Below are 18588 nucleotides of genomic sequence, written 5' to 3' on the forward strand. Positions count from 1 at the left end.
GCCAATGGCCCATCCTGTCCAACGCTCTGTGTCACACAGTGGCCAAAAAAAATTATATATATACATTGTGGCTAATATTTTTTATGTTTTTGTGGGGACATATGTTTTTATGTCTTAATTGTATTTTTATATTTTATGTACGTATATGAACATGTAAGCCGCCCTGAGCCTGCTCCGGCCGAGAGGGCAGGATATAAATCCAAAGGCGCCAAAATAAATATAAAAATAGATCACCATCTAAATTTTAATTATGGCCACGTTCGTCTGCCTGTAGGAGAAAAGAGCAAGAAGGGCAGAAGCACCTTAAAGACTAACAGAACTTGTGGCAAAATTTCTGTTCATGTCTTAATTGTATTTTTATATTTTATGTACGTATATGAATAGGTAAGCCGCCCTGAGCGGGGAAGGCGGGATATAAAGCGAATAAAATGAAACAAAACTAAATGCGCGCCTCCCTCAGGCGGCCCGGGCGCCATCTCGCCCCCCTCAAAGAAAAGGCGCCAAACGGGACGGCCAACCGCCGGCGAGAGAAAAGAGGAGGTGGGCGGAGCCTCCCTCGCGTGCCGAGTCTTTTTTCCCGCCCAGCTGGCGGGAAGGGAGGGGGTGGGGTGGGGCGGGGCGCGTGTCCCCCCTTAACGAGCGGGCGCCGCCCCCGGCCGCGTGTGATTGGCAGGCGGCGCGCTCGAGCCGGCGTCCATTGCGGGCGAGGGGGCGTGGCGAGGAGCGCAGAAGAAGCAGCGGCCGTCGGGGGGCGTGGTGCGGGCGGCGGTGGGCGGGGCTTGGGAGGCGAGGGGCTTCGCCGGGCGGTTGGTGGTGGCTGCTGCCGCCGAGGGGGCCATGATAGCCGAGCAGCCGCCGCCGGCCCGGGAGGAGGTCGCCGCCTCCACTGTCGCCGTCTCCGAAAGCCAGGCGAGGGTGAGCCACGGGGCGGGGGCTCCAGCCGCGCTTGTCTTTGGACGGGAGCGGGGTTCGAATTCGGCTGCCGGGGAGGGGGGCGAAGGAGGAGCGCAGTGGCGCCTTGAAGACCGCAGAAGTTTTAGCCGGGAGGAAATGAGGGCTGCCAACTCCAATTCGAGAAGCGTCTGGGGGTCTTTGGGGGTGGAGCCAGCAGACGGGGGGTGGAGCCAGGAGCAAGGGTGTGGCCAGCACCGTGGAACTCCAAGGGGAGCGCTGGCCGTCGCTTCTAAATACATCCAACTAGGCAGCCTTGTTGGTCTGAAGTAGTGGAGCAACATAGGAGTCGATTGCACTTTTAAGTCCAACTTAGTTTTATTTAGAGAACGCACAAAAGCTTATGTCTTGTAAGCCGCCCTGAGCCCATGTCTTGTAAGCCGCCCTGAGCCTGCCTCGGCGGGAGGGCGGGGTATAAATAAAAATTATTATTATGATGTTCAGAATAAAACTGAGTTGGTCTTAAAGGTGCAGTCGACTCCTATGTTGTTCTACACCTTTTAAATGCCTTCCCTCCATTAGCAATAATGAGCGATAGGGGCAACTTCTTTAGGGGGTTCATCACATTTAAAGGGACTGCATGCCTTTTAAATGCCTTCCCTCCATTAGCAATAATGAGGGATGGGGCGCTTTCTTTAGGGGTTCATCACATTTAAAGGGACTGGATGCCTTTTAAATGCCTTCCCTCCATTAGCAATAATGAGGGATGGGGCACCTTTAGGGGTTTATCACATTTAAAGGGACTGGACGCCTTTTAAATGCCTTCTCTCCATTAGCAATAATGAGGGATAGGGGAACCTTCTTTAGGGATTCATCACGTTTAAAGGGACTGGACGCCTTTTAAATGCCTTCCCTCCATTAGCAATAATGAGGGATGGGGCACCTTCTTTAGGGGTTTATCACATTTAAAGGGACTGGACACCTTTTAAATGCCTTCCCTCCATTAGCAATAATGAGGGATGGGGCACCTTCTTTAGGGGTTTATCACATTTAAAGGGACTGGACGCCTTTTAAATGCCTTCTCTCCATTAGCAATAATGAGGAATAGGGGCACCTTCTTTAGGCATTCATCACATTTAAAGGGACTGGACGCCTTTTAAATGCCTTCTCTCCATTAGCAATAATGAGGAATAGGGGCACCTTCTTTAGGCATTCATCACATTTAAAGGGACTGGACACCTTTTAAATGCCTTCCCTCCATTAGCAATAATGAGGGATGGGGCACCTTCTTTAGGGGTTTATCACATTTAAAGGGACTGGACGCCTTTTAAATGCCTTCCCTCCATTAGCAATAATGAGGGATGGGGCGCCTTCTTTAGAGGTTCATCACATTTAAAGGGACTGGATGCCTTTTAAATACCTTCCCTCCATTAGCAATAATTAATGATGGGGCACCTTCTTTAGGGCTTTATCACATTTAAAGGGACTGGATGGCTTTTAAATGCCTTCCCTCCATTAGCAATAATGAGGGATGGGGCCCCTTCTTTAGAGGTTTATCACATTTAAAGGGACTGGATGCCTTTTAAATGCCTTCCCTCCGTTAGCAATAATGAGGGATGGGGCCCCTTCTTTAGGGGTTTATCACATTTAAAGGGACTGCATGCCTTTATAAAATGACTATCCCTGGGCTGAGAGAGGTCAGGCTCCAGAACACCAGAGCGCGGGCCTTTTCAGCTGCGGTCCCTGCACTGTGGAATCAGCTTCCGGAGGAAGTGTGGGCCCTGCGGAACCTTGACCAGTTCCGCAGGGCCTGCAAGACCGTCCTTTTTAAACAAGCATACACCGACATCGACTGCTGAATTGCTGTGAATGAGGAATCCGCCATCTATATTACTATGGAACTACTTAAACTGGCAGAACCAGCGTCAGAATATCACTATCGCTGCCAGATAAAGATAAATCTAAATTAACTTAAATTATGTATTTTAAATATACTAACTGGTTTTTATATGTTTAATCTTTTAATTGTCAAATTTAAAGTTTTTATCTATTAATGTAAATGTATAGATGCTGTTAGCCGCCCTGAGCCGCTTATGCGGGGAGGGCGGGATACAAATAAAATCTATTATTATTATTATTATTTTAAATGCCTTCCCTCCATTAGCAATAATGAGGGATGGGGGTACCTTCTTTAGGGGTTCATAGAATTGGACCCCCTGGTCCAAACATTTTGAACCTTGGAAGGTATTTTGGAGAAAGGCATCAGATGCTGTGCTGGAAATTTGGTGTCTCTGTCTCAAAAAACAGCCCTCCAGATACCCGTGGATCAGTTTTCCATTATACCCTATGGGAATCGGTCTCCATATGGAATAATGGAGTGCCCAGCAGACATTTCCCTCCCCACTTTCTGATGACCCTGAACCGTGTGGGGGGGGGGGGGAGAAGCCTTCATACTGAGGGATCCCCAGCCCCCACCTGGGGATTTGCAACCCTAGCTGAAAATTCATGTAGTTGGTGAGTTAAGTGTGTAAACTGATACAAAGTTAGGATCAAATGGCAAAATAGTGTAATAAACTGGAAGACCATTTGGTCTGGAGAGCAATAAAAGGTAATAGTTGCTGAAGGTCTAGGTAAAACAAAAGGACTTTTCTTTCCTACTTCTTGTCCACTTAATTTACATTATCATTCTATGCATTATTCTCTGTGCGCGCCCTCCCCCGCCCCCGCGGCACTTTTGCCCTAGGCCGTTACAGTGGATCCTGACCTGGTGCTTCGGGGAGCAAGGAGACCAAAGGGGAGGGGGAAGGTGCAGTGCAGAAAATGCAGGCTGGGTTTGTTTTTCAAGAGTCGCTTATGTCGAGACTTGGTTTGAGGAAGTGGAGGGGGGATGCTTTTCCTTCTGTGCTTTCATGCCTCTCGGGTTTGTTAGAACATGTTTGTTAGAACATGTGCTGAATTTGGGGGATGAAGAACTTTCCTCTCTCTCCAGTGCAGTTCTCTAATGTGAAAAAGGGTGGAGAGGAGGGGGGCGGGGAATCAAAGGCAATGGAGCTCTTTCAGGTTTGGGTTCTTCTGATGGCTTCTGCCTTTAAAACATTAAGGCTGGTGAGGGCATGGCAGTGTTGTGTTGTGCTCTGAATTCCAGTCTTACTATAAGAGGAGAAGAGGGAGGAGCCTTCTTGATTTAAAGGGAGAAACTTGGTTTAATTCTGTGGCTTTGAACCCCATTGGAAATATTATCACAGGCGTGTGTGTGGAAGTTTATGACTTACTCTCTCTTTTCTGAAAGGTTTTAAATTTAATTCATGCCTTTGCTTGAACAACTTCAGGAGGGACGTTCTTAAAGACATAGACCTTCCAGTTGGTGGTTGTTATCCAGAATTTCTCTGGTCTGCAGTGCTTACGTAGTATATATATCAACAGGAGTGGATTCACATGCTTTTCGAGGGGGGGGGTAAAATTAAAAAATGGTGCCCCCTTGTGGGCCATTCTATCTTACCATAGAATACAATGGACACCATACTCAATTTGGTGCCCCCTTCCATCGGTGCCTGGGGCAAGCTCCCCCCCTCTGCCCCCCCCCCCCCCCCATCCTTCCCTGTATAGCAGGATGTATTGAAACGATCCAGTAGTTGTCAGTTTCAGGTGCCTGAACAACAACAAGGAAAGGTTCTGGGACTTGGAATCAGAGAAAATGGGAAATATCAGCTATGTTTTGTTTGTTTGTTTTTTTCCTGAGGTTTAAGTGCACTGCAAATCTGTTGCTTCTGACTTTTTAGTTTCAGTTTACTTGTTTGTTAGCAAAATAACATCCTTTCCCTTTGTATGCCGAATGTACTTACGTTTTTAGCAATTTTGTTTTTAGGAAATATTTTGGCTTATGGTAAAATATTCAGGTTGTATTTCTGTAACGAGGAGGGATAGAGGGCATTTTGTGGTCTGTCCAGTCCTGTCTGCCCATAGCCTTCTTTTCTGCATTTGCATGCTCAATAAATAGTTCCAAGAGAAGGTGCCAAGCGTGGAAGGGGTTTTTAATCTCCTGTGTGGTCCATGAATCTTCATTAGTTGGCCCAAGAGGTAGTGTGGTTATTGGACGGAGGGCAGGAGAGATGTTGTTTCTTCTGCTAGTGATTATTGAGGTGCTTCTGATATTGGGTTCACACGAAGCTTATTTTGGATCCAAATCTTATAGTTGCTGTGGCTCACCTTCAGTACCTTTTATGTCAGAATTGGAAGTTTCCCTGTCATTCACCAGGATGGTCCTGGTAATTAGAAAAGTGCCGTCTGGGGAATTGTTGGTTTGTTGGTGATTTTCTGGCCGTTGGTGCACCACACGAAGTCCTGGCCGTGATGGCTCCATTGCCCAGTACAAAGAAATGTGAATGACCATCAGTAGATTGTGCAGTGACACTCTGAGAATCAAGGGAAGTAAGGTACTGTACAGGTGAAGTCAGTATGGAATGCAAAATTTCTGTCTGCAAAAATGGTTGTGAATGTTCTTGAAGCATGAGGTGGTGTTACGGGTAGTGGTGGTGCCCTGGACTGCACAGCCATTCTGCTTGCTGATGAAGCATGATAGGTTTGGACATCATTTCCAGAAGAGCTTCTGCCTGTGTGGTGACGTTCCACCTGTGCTGACTGCCAGGTTTCTTGTTCTTCAATTCAAAAAGTGGGGTGGGTGTAGATAAGATGCAAGGCCTCTCTTGACAGTGGAAACCCAGCTGTGGGATCGGTATTAAAAAAGAGTCTGTCCTTGAGACGTTTTGAAACAAAAGATGCAAAATGGAAAGCTTTTCCAAAAAGAATTAACGTTATGGATTAGATCTTCCTATGGTGAGAAATGTGCTTATAAAAGTGAAGTACATAGTATGTTAAGTTTGTGCCGTTTGTATTCTGAACGTGGATCTGATTTTCGTGCGTGCATTTTATTTTTTTGTTTAAAAGCAGACATTCCAAGTAAGTAACTTGCCACAGTATTTATGTGTTGTGACCTACTGGGAATGAAGTTCTTCATTACTGTTATGCATCACGTTTTGTCTTATTTAGTTTGGAGAAATGTCAACTGCGGGGTGACATGATACAAGATAATGCGTGGGATGGAGAAAGTAGAGAAAGAAGAACTTTTCTCCCTTTCTCACAATACAAGAACTCGTGAGCATTCGATGAAATTGCTGAGCAGACAGGTTAAAATGGATAAAAGGAAGTGCTTCTTCACCCAAAGAGTGATTAACATGTGGAATTCACTGCCACAGGAGGTGGTGGCAGCCACAAGCATAGCCACCTTCAAGAGGGGTTTAGATAAAAATATGGAGCAGAGGTCCATCAGTGGCTATTATCCACAGTGTGTGTGTTTGTGTGTATATATAATTTTTTTTTTTGCCGGTCTGACACAGAGTGTTGGACTGGATGGGCCATTGGCCTGATCTAACATGGCTTCTCTTATGTTCTTCTGTGACACAGAGTGTTGGACTGGATGGGCCATTGACTTCATCCAACATGGCTTCTCTTATGTTCTTATGTGACACAGAGTGTTGGACTGGATGGGCCATTGGCCTGATCCAACCTGGCTTCTCTTATGTTCGTATGTTCTTATTTAAGGTGACTAACATTGTGCCATACCACTGTGTAATGGAAATCTTTTCGTTTTTCAGTGGCTTGTTTCAGTGATCAGTAAGCATGGTTCAGTTATGTCATTCAAGATGAGATCAAATGATTTTGCGACAAGCAGACAACTTTTTGGCAGCCCTGAAGCATTGTTGAGAAGTGGCAGTGTTCCTGTTATGATAGAAAAATGGTTTGCAGCTTGCCTACAGATGCTGATGCTAGTTACACATCACCACTTTTGTTGTCTATATACCCCAGTAATTGTGGCTAGATTTGTGAAGGCCCTGTAAGAAGGCCTCTCATTGTAAACCAGCAAGATGCCATTCCTATTCAAGGTCATGGCCTCAACCTTTAATATACCCTTTGCTGCCTAGTAGCCCCATGTCTAAGAGATGTCTCCTGTCATTTGGCACCTGCAGTCTTCTAGCTGCCACCTGCTGACTATTTACCAGCTTAAGGTTCTACTGGAGCTCCCACCCTGTGTAGGCGAAGGTGGAGGGGGCAGCTGTCTTCAGAAGTTTTCAAGAAGCAGCGTGAAGCCTTTTTTTTGCTGGGGTCTATAATGGGGTGTAAGGTGCAAGCAACTTGTTGTGGGGGAAGGAACTCATTTGGGATTTAGTTTTATTGATTTTAAATTATTATGTGTAAACTGCCTTGGCCAATGAGTGTAAGTGGTCTGTGCGTGTATATAGGGCTTTTTTTTAGCAGGAATGCACAGGAATGCAGTTCCAGCTGGCTCAGTGTCAGGGGGTGTGGCCTAATATGCAGAGGATTCCTGCTGGATTTTTTCTATTAAAAAGTCCTGCATGAAACAATGGTGATATCAGAGGATGTGACCTAATATGCAAATGAGTTCCAGCTGGATTTTTCTCTAAAACCCTATGTGTGTGGGTGTGCGCACATATGTATAAAGGTACCTGAAATGTGCCAATGAAACTTAGTGTCATTTCTGGATCATGACATTAAATAGGATGCTTTCTTCACATGAAAAAAAATGGCAGTTCGTTTGCAGAGCAGAAAATCTTGTGACTTAAGAGGTTTCATTTTAGGTGTTTATAATTTCATTATATACCAATATCCGTAACTAATTAGGTTTATTATGATTGAGTCTAATGGTAATTCTTGTTCGGTAATTCAGTATTATTTGTTTTTGTGTTTTACCTTATAACAGATTTTTTGATGATGCTTTTAGTTTTGCTTTTTATTTTAATGTTCTTAATTTTCCATTGTGCTGGCCTTCGGCTATATACAATAAATATTTCTGTTCTGCAGTTCTCTTTTTAAAATCTTGGGAATTAATGGGGCCTGGTTGCCGACCAGGGAAGCTTCAGACATGAACTGAATGGAATCCCTGAGACAGCTGCTTGAAATAAATCTTCATGTTGGCTGTGACGTGGCTTTGATTCTACTGTGTCATAAGACACCCTCATCTACCTACTTTTTGGACCTGTAAAACGGTCAAGAAAGAGAACTGTGGCTCTCGTAGCCAGATGATTGTCGGACAGCTTGGTAGAGCGGGTCTGGAGTGCTGTGCATATCTGGCACCTTGTTGTACGTGAGATATGACAAACTGAAATGGCATGTGCAGGCAACTTAAAATAGCTCTTTAGCCCCTGCAAATTCCACAGGCTCCTTATATGTCCAGTGGCATGTGCTGCCACTTTTGGGTGGAAATAAAACACACGGAGTGCTAGCCTTCTGCTCTCTAGCTTTGGTACTGTGGCATTTGAAACGTTCTGTCTCAGGTCTGGCTGAACTCTCTTTAAAGAAGGCCCAAACTAATTAGAAAACTGTAAAATGGGTTAATGTGAGGGCAGCAAGGCACAAAATGGGACAGGTGGGATTTTCTTTTTTAATGCCTATAAGTGGCGGATGGCCCAGCTAGTCTATCAGATTTTGGGAGTTAAGGAGGGTTGGCCCTGGTTAGAATCATTAGAGTTGGAAGGGACCTCCAGGGGCATCTAGTCCAACCCCCTGCACAATGCAGGGAATTCACAAACACCTCCACCTAAATGCACAGGATAAGCATTGCTGTCAGAGGACCATGTAGCCTCTGTTTGAAAACCTTCAAGGAAGGAAGGAAGAAGAAGATATTGGATTTATATTCCGCCCTCCACTCCGAAGAGTCTCAGAGCGGCTCACACTCTCCTTTACCTTCCTCCCCCACAACAGACACCCTGTGAGGTGGGTGGGGCTGGAGAGGGCTCTCCCAGCAGCTGCCCTTTCAAGGACAACCTCTGCCAGAGCTATGGCTGACCCAAGGCCATGCTAGCAGGTGCAAGTGGAGGAGCGGGGAATCAAACCAGGTTCTCCCAGATAAGAGTCCGCACACTTAACCACTACACCAAACTGGCTCTCCAGAACCCACTACCTCCTGAAGAAGCCTTTTCCACTGAGGAACTGCTCTAACTGTCAGGAAGTTCTTCCTTGTGTTGAGCCGGAAACTCTTCTGATTTAATTTCAACCATTGGTTCTGGTCCTACCTTCTGGGGTCACAGAAAACAATTTCACACCATCCTCTAGATGACAGCCCTTCAAGTACTTGAAGATGGTGATCATATCCCCTCTCAGCCCCCTCCTCTCCAGGCTAAACATTCCCAGCTCCTTCAACCTTTGTTCATAGAACTTCATCTCCAGTCCCCTCACCGAATTCATCACCCTCCTCTGGCCCCATTCCAGCTTATCTATATCGTTCTTAAAATGTGGTGTCCCATACTGAACACAGTACTCCAGACGAGGTCTTACCAGAGCAGAGTAAAGCGATACCATCACTTTACGTGATATGGACACCATGCTTCGGTTAATACAGCCCAAAACTGCATTTGCCTTTTTAACCACAGCATTGCACTGTTGACTCATGTCCAGTGTATGGTCCACTAATACCCCGAGACCAAGGGTATCAAATGTGTGCCCCATGGGCCAAACTGGCCCACCTAGGGCTTCAGTCAGGCCTGTGGGACTCTCTTCTCCTCTCTCCTGTCCTTACCCTGAGAAGCTCCAAGACTGCTGTTGTTCCCAGCTCCTTCTGCCTTCTCTTAGCAGAGGCTAAAGCAGAAAGCAAAACTGCAAAGAAAATATGGAATGGATTTTCATTCAGGGTTCTGGGCAGAGCAGATGTGAACAGAAAATCTACTCCAGATATTCCTTGCAACTTTGTCTATATGTTTCAATGGAGAGGAACTCTTGTTTAACTTCCCAGCAATTCCTATGGCCAGCTGAAGGTCTAAAAATTATATCTTTAACTATGTTGGCTTGTGTTCTCTCTAAAGTCTGTATGTCTGCTATCTGGCATTACATTTTGCGACACAGGTGGCTTGGCCCCACAAAGTCCAATTTGTGTCAGATCCAGCCCTCCTAACAAATGAGTTTGACACTCCTGCCCTAGAGTCTTTTTGCACATACTGCTGTCAAGAGAAGTCTCTCCCATCCTATAACCATGCATTGCATTTTTATTTATTTATTTTTATTTATTTAAGATTTATATCCCGCCCTTCCCACTAGGTGGCTCAGGGCGGCTTACAACATATAAAACTAACATAAAATATAAAATTAAACATTAAAATTAACATTTCATAATTTATAGTTAAAAATCTAAACATTTGTAATATACATGAACATTAAATCATACATACTACCTAAATGCAGAACTTTACATTTATCCCTGTTAAAATTCATTATATTGGTTTTAGCGCAGTTTTCCAGCCTGTCAAGATCATCCTGGACCCTGTTTCTGTCTTCTACTGTATTAGTATTTGGATGAGAGACTACCTAGAAAGTCCAGAATTGCTATGCAGATGATGGTATCTATTAAGTCTCTTGCCTTGAAAACCCTATGACGGGTGTTGAACTCATTTGTTATGAGGGCCAGATCTGACATGAATGAGGCCCTAAGGGGCCGGGCCATGTTGGGTTGGGCTGAGCCATGTGTGTACCTATTTAAGATTAGGTAGCAGAGATAAATTTTATAAAGAACAAACACAAATATATATATATATATATATATATATATATATATATATATATATATATATATATATATATATATATATATATATATATATATATATATAAAACCTTAAAACATTAGCACTCATTGTTCTTAAAGGTACTTTCTTTGTATTTCTCCCATGGGATCCAGGGACCTGGATCCTTCCCCAGGGACTGGCGGGCGGGGAGTGGTACTTATTTTGAGTTAGCTGCCTTCAAGTGAATGTGTCATAACTGGAAGCTTCTTATGAACATACAAAATGTGCAGGACCACTCACGCATTCTTCTGAAACTTCTTTAAAAAAAAAAATTCTTTACCGATCCTAAGGAGCAAACAGCAAAGTCATCTTTTATTAGGTCTTGTTTTGCCATTAAGGTTATAATCTTGACGTTTTCTTTCTCGGGACTCTTTTAACATAGAACTCCAGCATGCTTGTAAACCAGCTGAGAGAGATCACAGGGATTCAGGATCCTCTAGTTCTCCATAAAACCCTGAAGGTGAGTACTCTTTATCTGATATAGACATTTGTTGTTTTGCAGAAATTCCTGCCACTGTGTTTGTTTGTTTTTTATTTAGTATATTTCTATTCCGCCCATTCCCCCTAGGGCTCAGGGCAAGAGTACAGCATACGATAAAACAATAAAATACAATTAAAACGTTTTAGAAACAGACCACTCAGCAGCACTCAAACATTTTCCCATATCATCACATATTTCCCAGCCTGGCCATCTCACATCATGATAAGATGTTATCCCATAGAGGTGGCAGATGTGATTCCGTTTTGTAGCACAGGTGACAGTGCCGGCAGGGGAGGCCAACCAGATCAAGGATGGACACTCGCAGCCTCAACTAAAAACCTGATGGAACAGCTCCTTTTTACTGGCCCTACGGAAGGCTAATAAGCCACGTAGGGCCCGGATCTCTGTAGGGAGCTGATTCCACCAGGTCGGGGCCAGGACTGAAAAAGCCCTGCCCCTAGTGGAGGCAAGGGAGGCATCTCTTGGGCCGGGGTCAGCCGGAGGCCAAACGTTACGACCTCCTGGGCATATATGGGAGGAGATGATCCCACAGCTATGTTGGTCCCAGGCCAAGTAAGGCTTTAAACATTAAAATTAAAACCTTGATGCGGACCTGGTTCTCAATGGGCAGCCAGTGCAGACTGCGGAGCGCCGGCCGAATGCCCACCCGTAGAGGTGGTGCAGTCAGCAGGCGAGCTGCCACATTTTGCACCAGCTGCAGTTTCTGGATCAGTCTCAAGGGCAACCCAGCATAGCGCGAGTTACAGTAGTCTAGTCTGGAAGCACCCATTGCATGGATCACTGTAGCCAGGTCCTGGGGGTGTAGATATGGTGCTAGCTGCCTGATCTGCCAAAGATAACAAAAGGCAGACGTGGCAGCCATCGTGATCTGGGCCTCCGTGGAGGGGGAGGCATCCAGGTTCAGCATTAAATGTACAGTGCAGGTGTGTAAATCGGGATCTGTTTGATCATTCTTAAATGGATGCCTCCTTTCATTGCTTCATCCCAACCCCCTTCACTTCCAAGCAGTGGTCCCTCTAAGCTGAGTTAGCGTGAGCTAACTCACAGATTTTTAGCCTTCAGCTCACACATTTTTTGTCTTAGCTCAGGAAAAATGGCCCCAGAGCACAATAATTGATGCAGTAGCTCACAACTTTTTTGCCAGTAGCTCACAACTTTTTTGCCGGTAGCTCACAACTTTTTTGCCGGTAGCTCACAACTTTTTTGCCGGTAGCTCACAACTTTTTTGCCAGTAGCTCAGAACTTTAATGCCAATAGCTCACAAAGTAGAATTTTTGCTCACAAGACTCTGCAGCTTAGAGGGAACACTGCTCCCAAGTCCCCACCCTTTCTCCACTGCTGCCTGTCTTCTAATTTTGCTGCCAGTGCAGTTATGACTGTTTTTTGCCTCTTTAAAACCAATGGAGCAGGTGGATTGTCCCACAGATACTGTCTCAAGCCTGGAGAGGGGGTGGCACTATGGCAGCTTTGCATACTGCCTCTCCTGACCTTGAAGAGCATCTTCGAACATATTATCTTCTTTTGTATTTGAACAGCAAATGGCTCGTGGAAAGGCCTGCTTACTGATTCTCTTTTACCTTCCCTTCCAGGGTTTGTAGCAGTCCCTTCTGGCTGTGATGTCAGTTCTGGACTGGTGGGGTTTTGTTAGAGATGTAAAAATTTCCGGCAACTTTGACGCTGTTGTCTTCTGCATCAAGCAGGGCCTTCCTTAGGCATTTACCCTCTGCTTGTTCTCTCTTTTCCTCCCTCCATGGGAAAATGCTTCTTTCTTACTTCCTTTCCCCCAGCCAGTAAAGTACATCAAACATTTGAGGACAACTTGAGATGTATGCAATACTTACTTTCCTTTCAAAGTTGCTTTTCTGTTTTGACACATAAAAGACATCATTAAAAACCTGGCTAATTATAAAAATGTACTAATATATTTATGGAATTTTAAAAAAAATAAAATAAAAACCATCGTTTTCTACAGCAAAATTTCAAATAATTAAGAGACTTGCAAACTGCTACATCCTACACTACCTTAGCATATGTATCATAATTTTTGTCATCTGAAAGTTAGGAAAAAAAGGAAAAATTGAAAGCAAAATTTCTAACAAGGGAAATATACTTTCTGAACAGAAATGATCTCATATAGGCAAAATAAGGACAATTGGTATGCTTGGATATAATGGTAAACTTTACAGTGATAAAAACACCAAACTCTTCAGTGTATCATCACGCAATGATGTTTTGTTTTTTAATGGCTTGTGGATTTTTATGAATGACTTTTAAAAATGCCTTATATGCTGTTTTTTGTTTTTGTTTTTTAAATTGTAAGCCATTTCAAGGTGGTCTCTGAAAAGGCAGCATAGAAATATTCTAAATAAATTATAGCCTATTGACTGCTGCCATAAGTGTTTGCATTTAAACAAATATATATCCATGGAAATACATTGTATAGGAATTGTTACTGAATGCTGTAGAGACTGTCATGCATCGTTTTGAATGTGCAACTCTTGTTCATGCCAACCGTTGTGACCCGAAATACCTGTTGTCTGATGTGATGTAAACATTATTTTAATGTTTTTAGGGGTGTAAGTATTAAACGTTTACATGACTGGATATGTTTACCATTTACTTTTCTGTAAACATTTAAACAGTCATCCCTCCCCAAAACGCACTGTTTGTGGGTGTCATGGTGCCTGCCACCTGTGCCAAGAAAATGGGTGTGGCCATAGCCTAGCAAGGCCTCTAGCTGACTGGTAGTTCCCAACTTGATCTCTTTTTGGCAAGGGATGCAGCTGCTGTTGGAGGATCTCTGGGATAAGTTCATAGGCGGCCTCCACTGTGGTCTCCCCCCCCCCGCCCCATTCCCTCTTCCTCCATCAGCCCTGCCATAGGGTACTCCTCTTGGCCGCCTTTCCCTGCCGCTGGCATTAAGGGAACCACTTTGTTTCCCTGTATCACACTGTGCTGTAGCAGAGAAGAGAGTGAGGGACTGGGGGAAAGAGCCACCCTCTCCAGCAGCTTCCCTTTCTCCGCACCACAAGGGGGGGGGGGAGTAAAAGGCTCCCCTTTCACCAAGCCCAGCTCATGCCCCTCGCTAGCCACTGCCCAGCAGGAAGGTGGGCTGGGTTCTGCCAAGAAGGGGTTAGGTGCCTGCCACCGCACCCTCTTCACTGAGCATAACTTGATCTTGGTGAAACAGCAGCAGGCTTCTGACGTTTCTGAATGCATATTGGATTTGCAGATCTTGATTTTCAGTGAGATAAGCAGACCATAAACAGATTAATCTGTGTAGCCTACATGCAATTAATTGAAATGTTGACTGCTAGTGTAGCAGTACATAACGTTTAAAAGATTAAGTGAGATAAGCTGACTATAAATACATAGTGAATAATAGCTTGAGCTATATATGCACAAACTCTCAGATTCACTAGCACGCTTAGTCATACTAAAGATAGTGCAGTGATTATTTTCCAAGACCTAAACCACATCCCCATTACAGTAATCCATAAAACTTTGCATTCTGTCACAGTCCATTTCAGGATGCTTCTGTTTCCCTTCTCCTTTCTGCTCAACAGGCGTTAATGTTCAGATGGCAAACCTTCCATGTCATTTCAATAGATGTGTCACTAAACAGTGTTTACATGCCCCATGTGTTCTTTCTGTCATTAGGCTGCTAATGGGGACTTGATGGTGGCCGTTGAGATTCTCACCCGGGGTCTGCCGAAAGAGTCAGGCCAAGAGCCATCTGACTGTGCTGCAGAACCAGCTGACTCTGAACGGAGTGTGGTCGTCCAAACGGAGGCAACGAGTAGGTGGCCATCACTGGGCAGGGTTCACCTGAACGCTTTTATCACCGGCACATTTAATCAGGAAGGGGAGATGCAGGATGTAAAAACCTCAGTCTCAGAAGCTCCGTTCCGGTTTACAAGGAGACTACTCTGGGGGGGAGCTGATTGGAAACTGCTCGATTTATTGATTGATTCAAAAGTTTGTATCCCATCTTTCCTCGAACCTAGAGGAGCTTGCAGTAAAGACCTATAGTTGATTGTTGCTGAGACTATTATTGGATTGATTGCATTGGCTTTTCCACTGTGCAATCCACCTTGAATCTCAGTAAGAAAGGTAGAATATTTATGACATTAATAAGGCATTGGAAAGGAATCCCGAAATCACCATGTTTTTGTAACTCTTCAGTCATGTGGATGGGAGCAGACCAGTTGTATTACATGAGGAAAATGAACTTTTGTGCACTGGGTTACAGGTCATTTATTTTACTGGCTGCATGCCTGCAGGCTCCCTGTGTGTCATCTGCTTCCCTTGGATAGTTTTGTGGGAGAGAGGAGCAGTGTGGAGCAAATCAGTGTTTAATTGCCGTTTCTATCTGCAAGAACCTGTGTTAGGGAAAGGGGGTGTTTGCTTTGAGGGAGCACCTGTAGATACTGACAGGTACATTTTGTTTCCAGGTACAAGTGATTCAGTACCACATAACCAAGCTGATCTGCAGAAACTCACCCCATTGAGAATCCAGAAGTTTCCAGCTGTTTGCGCCATTCAAGCGGATTCTAATGGAACAGTGATTGTGTATGCTATACATTTTTTTTTCTTTTGGTATTTATTGTGCCTCGGGAAAGGACCTTCAGTTATAAAGCAATTTTATTTACTCTCTGAAAGAACCATCTGCACTGTCTTTTTTTTTTTTTTTACCCAAGTTTTGTTTGTGGCAACAATCGGTTCGCTTCTGCTAACTCTCTTACATTGGCCCTGGTACAAATAACACTCTTTGCTCTACCTTTTTCTGAGTAGCCATTTCAGACAACTTGAAATGTACGTATTGGAGCGAACTTCCCTGTGCATTCGGATGGGTTATGGGAAGTGATGTCAAATCACAGCTGACTTAACGGTGACCTTGTAGGGTTTCTGGGCAAGAGGTGTGCAGAGGTTTTTTTTGCCATTGCCTGCCTCTGCATAGCAACCCTGGTATTCCTTGGTGGTTTCCCATTCAAGTGCTAATCTGGGCTGAACCTGCTTAGCTTCTGAGGTCTGATGATGATCCAGGATATGTATGTACTCTGGGTGACCCACGCCGGGTGAATCCTGGTGGTCTTCTCTCCACACCACCCCCTCTTGCATAGCTGATCATGGTAGTTTTATGAACTTAACATAGTTGGTTTTCTTCTGTAAGAGCAAGAGTGGGGCGAGAAAGCTGTCTTTGCCAGGGATGCTTTTGCCTTTCCAAATGTTTGTAATGTCTCATCAGGAGCAAGGGAAGTTACATTGTGGGCTTGACTGAAGCTTGAACTCCTTGGTAATACAGTACAGTTCCTTTGTTTCGATGCACTGTGTTTCCTGCAGAGCTCACGAGTCAAGTGTGACAGAAAGTAAAAATCGTTCCAAAAGAAAACGATGTGAAGTCTGGGGAGAGAGCCTCAGCCAGAATGGGTGGAGGAGAACAGACGACTGGCCTGTAGGAATGAAAAACATTGGAAATACTTGCTGGTTCAGTTCAGTCATACAGGTATGCTTGTGCTAGTATTTCAGAGTGGCTTTGGGGTTTGTAGCAGTACTTAGCCTGTGGTTTTAAAGGGGAACTGCGTGACTCTAAAAGGTAAAAGTAATCCTCTGTGCAAGCACCAGTCGTTTCAAACTCTGGGATGATGTTGCTTTCACAACATTTTCATGGCAGACTTTTACTGGGTGGTTTGCCATTGCCTTCCTCAGTCATGTACACCAGTGGTCCCCAACCTTTTTGGCTCCAGGGCCGGCCCGCTGACCATGGCCCCAGGGCTGGCAGGGTGGGGGCACCCAATTCAGCCTCTCCCTGCCCCCCCCCCGTGGCGCCTCCTCCTCCTCCCGTTTTCCTTCCCCGTTTCCTCCTCCCTCTTTCGCCACCCCTCGCACAGCCTAGCTGCCTCCTCCCCCCATTTTCCTCTCCCGTTTCCTCCTCCCTCCTTTGCCAGTCATATACACCAGTGGTCCCCAGCCTTTTTGGCCCCAGGGTCGGCCTGCTGACTGTGGCCCCAGGGCCGGCAGGGTGGGGACACCCAATTCAGCCTCTCACCGCCCCCCCACGGTGCTGCCTCCTCCCCGTTTTCCTCCCCCATTTCCTCCTCCCTCCTTCGCCGCCCCCCCCCCCACAGCCTCGCCACCGTCGCCTCCCCCCACCCTCCGTTTTCACCATTTTAAGGCCGGGGAAGGGGCCATGAAACACCTCCCAGGCTAACCTCCCCCCGCACCAGTCAATCAGCTGATCGACAGGAAAACTGCCACAGCAGTGGCGAGCAATTCTGCCCTTGCCTCCTTCCCTTCCCCGGCCTTAAAATGGTGAAAATGGAGGGGGGAGGAGGAGGCACTGAGGGGGGGGGGGCGGCGAGGCTCCACAGCCTGTGGCAAACAGGCTGCAGCCTGGTACTGGTCCCTGGCCCTGGGATTGGGGACCCCAAATCTACACTTTCCCCCCAGCAAGCTGGGTATTCATTTTACCGACTTTGGAAGGATGGAAGGCTGAGTCAACCTTGAGCTGGCTACCTGAACCCATCTCCTGCTGGCATCAAACTCAGGTCATGAGCAGAGCTTGGACTGCAGTACTGCAGCTTTACCACTCTAGTGGGATGTAATTTCTCTTGGAGTGCTTTTGTTACACTGAGTGAAAGAGGTATGCAAACAATGTGGCTGATACTGTGGCTCTCACTTGCAATGTGTGTGTGAGATCCATTTGTCATCCAGATACGATAAATCAGCAAGGGCCTATGCTGAAAGGTTTTTGGAGAGACTGTGGCCCCATCTTTCTGTCTTCTGCGAGACGGGGACTGAGAGAATGGACCGTGGGGTCCCACTCATGGCGGGCAGAGGAGAGCAGATGGCTCCCCCATTAGGAGGAGATGGAAAGCACTGGAGAAGGAAAGCGTAGCCCTGCCAAAAGGGATCTCTGCTGGGATGAAGGCACCCTAAAGTCCCATCAATACCAGTTGGGGAGCTGAGCATCTGAGCGACCTGCTTCAGGTTTTCATGCTTGCCCCACACAAATGTTTTCTCGTTAGGTAATGCATAACTTCTGAAGCTGCCGTGATAATTGCCAATTTCCAAAGGGTGGTGCCTCTACAGAACTGAGAGAAGATTGTTTTGGTCAGAAAAGGCAATTATGTAATTTTAATTTTTTTTTGTCAGTCTCTTTTCCACTTGCCAGAATTCCGACATCTGGTCCTCGGCTACTGCGTTCCAGACAGCGTCCTTGACAATTGTCAAAGCCGCAGTGTAAGTGCCTTCTGAGTAGTGGTGGGGTACTTTGTAGATCTTGACATTGCCGTTGATCTTGTGCAAAATTGTACTGCAGGTGACTGGATTTTGGTGGTGTGTGTTGATGACTACAGAAAGCATAAAGGGTGAAGCTGGGTTCTGATTTACCTCTAGAAACAAGAATAGTGTCGTCATAAATGGATCATAATTCCAGACCAAATACGGGATCTTGTATTAATGATTTTTATTTTTAGGGTTTGTAGAATCTTTCGGGCTCAAGTGCCGTGTTCTACTGGAGAAAGTTTTCCTTCCAGACGTTTCGTTCTCAGCTGCGGAGAACAT

The 18588-nt window shown here is 45.5% G+C and overlaps 1 protein-coding gene across 1 annotated transcript in view; it reads left to right on the forward strand.

Moving 5' to 3' along the window:
• The first annotated feature begins 760 nt into the window (after positions 1-760).
• Positions 761-18588, forward strand: part of USP28 (ubiquitin specific peptidase 28) — a 57054-nt gene continuing 39226 nt past the window's right edge. The window contains exons 1-6 of the mRNA XM_060250512.1: positions 761-915; positions 10903-10980; positions 14683-14821; positions 15477-15594; positions 16366-16528; positions 18178-18264. Coding sequence (XP_060106495.1) covers positions 838-915; positions 10903-10980; positions 14683-14821; positions 15477-15594; positions 16366-16528; positions 18178-18264 — 663 coding nt within the window. The 5' untranslated portion in view covers positions 761-837. The remainder of the gene's footprint in view (positions 916-10902; positions 10981-14682; positions 14822-15476; positions 15595-16365; positions 16529-18177; positions 18265-18588) is intronic.

The sequence above is a fragment of the Heteronotia binoei genome, chromosome 12, assembly GCF_032191835.1.
Source record: "Heteronotia binoei isolate CCM8104 ecotype False Entrance Well chromosome 12, APGP_CSIRO_Hbin_v1, whole genome shotgun sequence".
Classification (NCBI taxonomy): domain Eukaryota; kingdom Metazoa; phylum Chordata; class Lepidosauria; order Squamata; family Gekkonidae; genus Heteronotia; species Heteronotia binoei.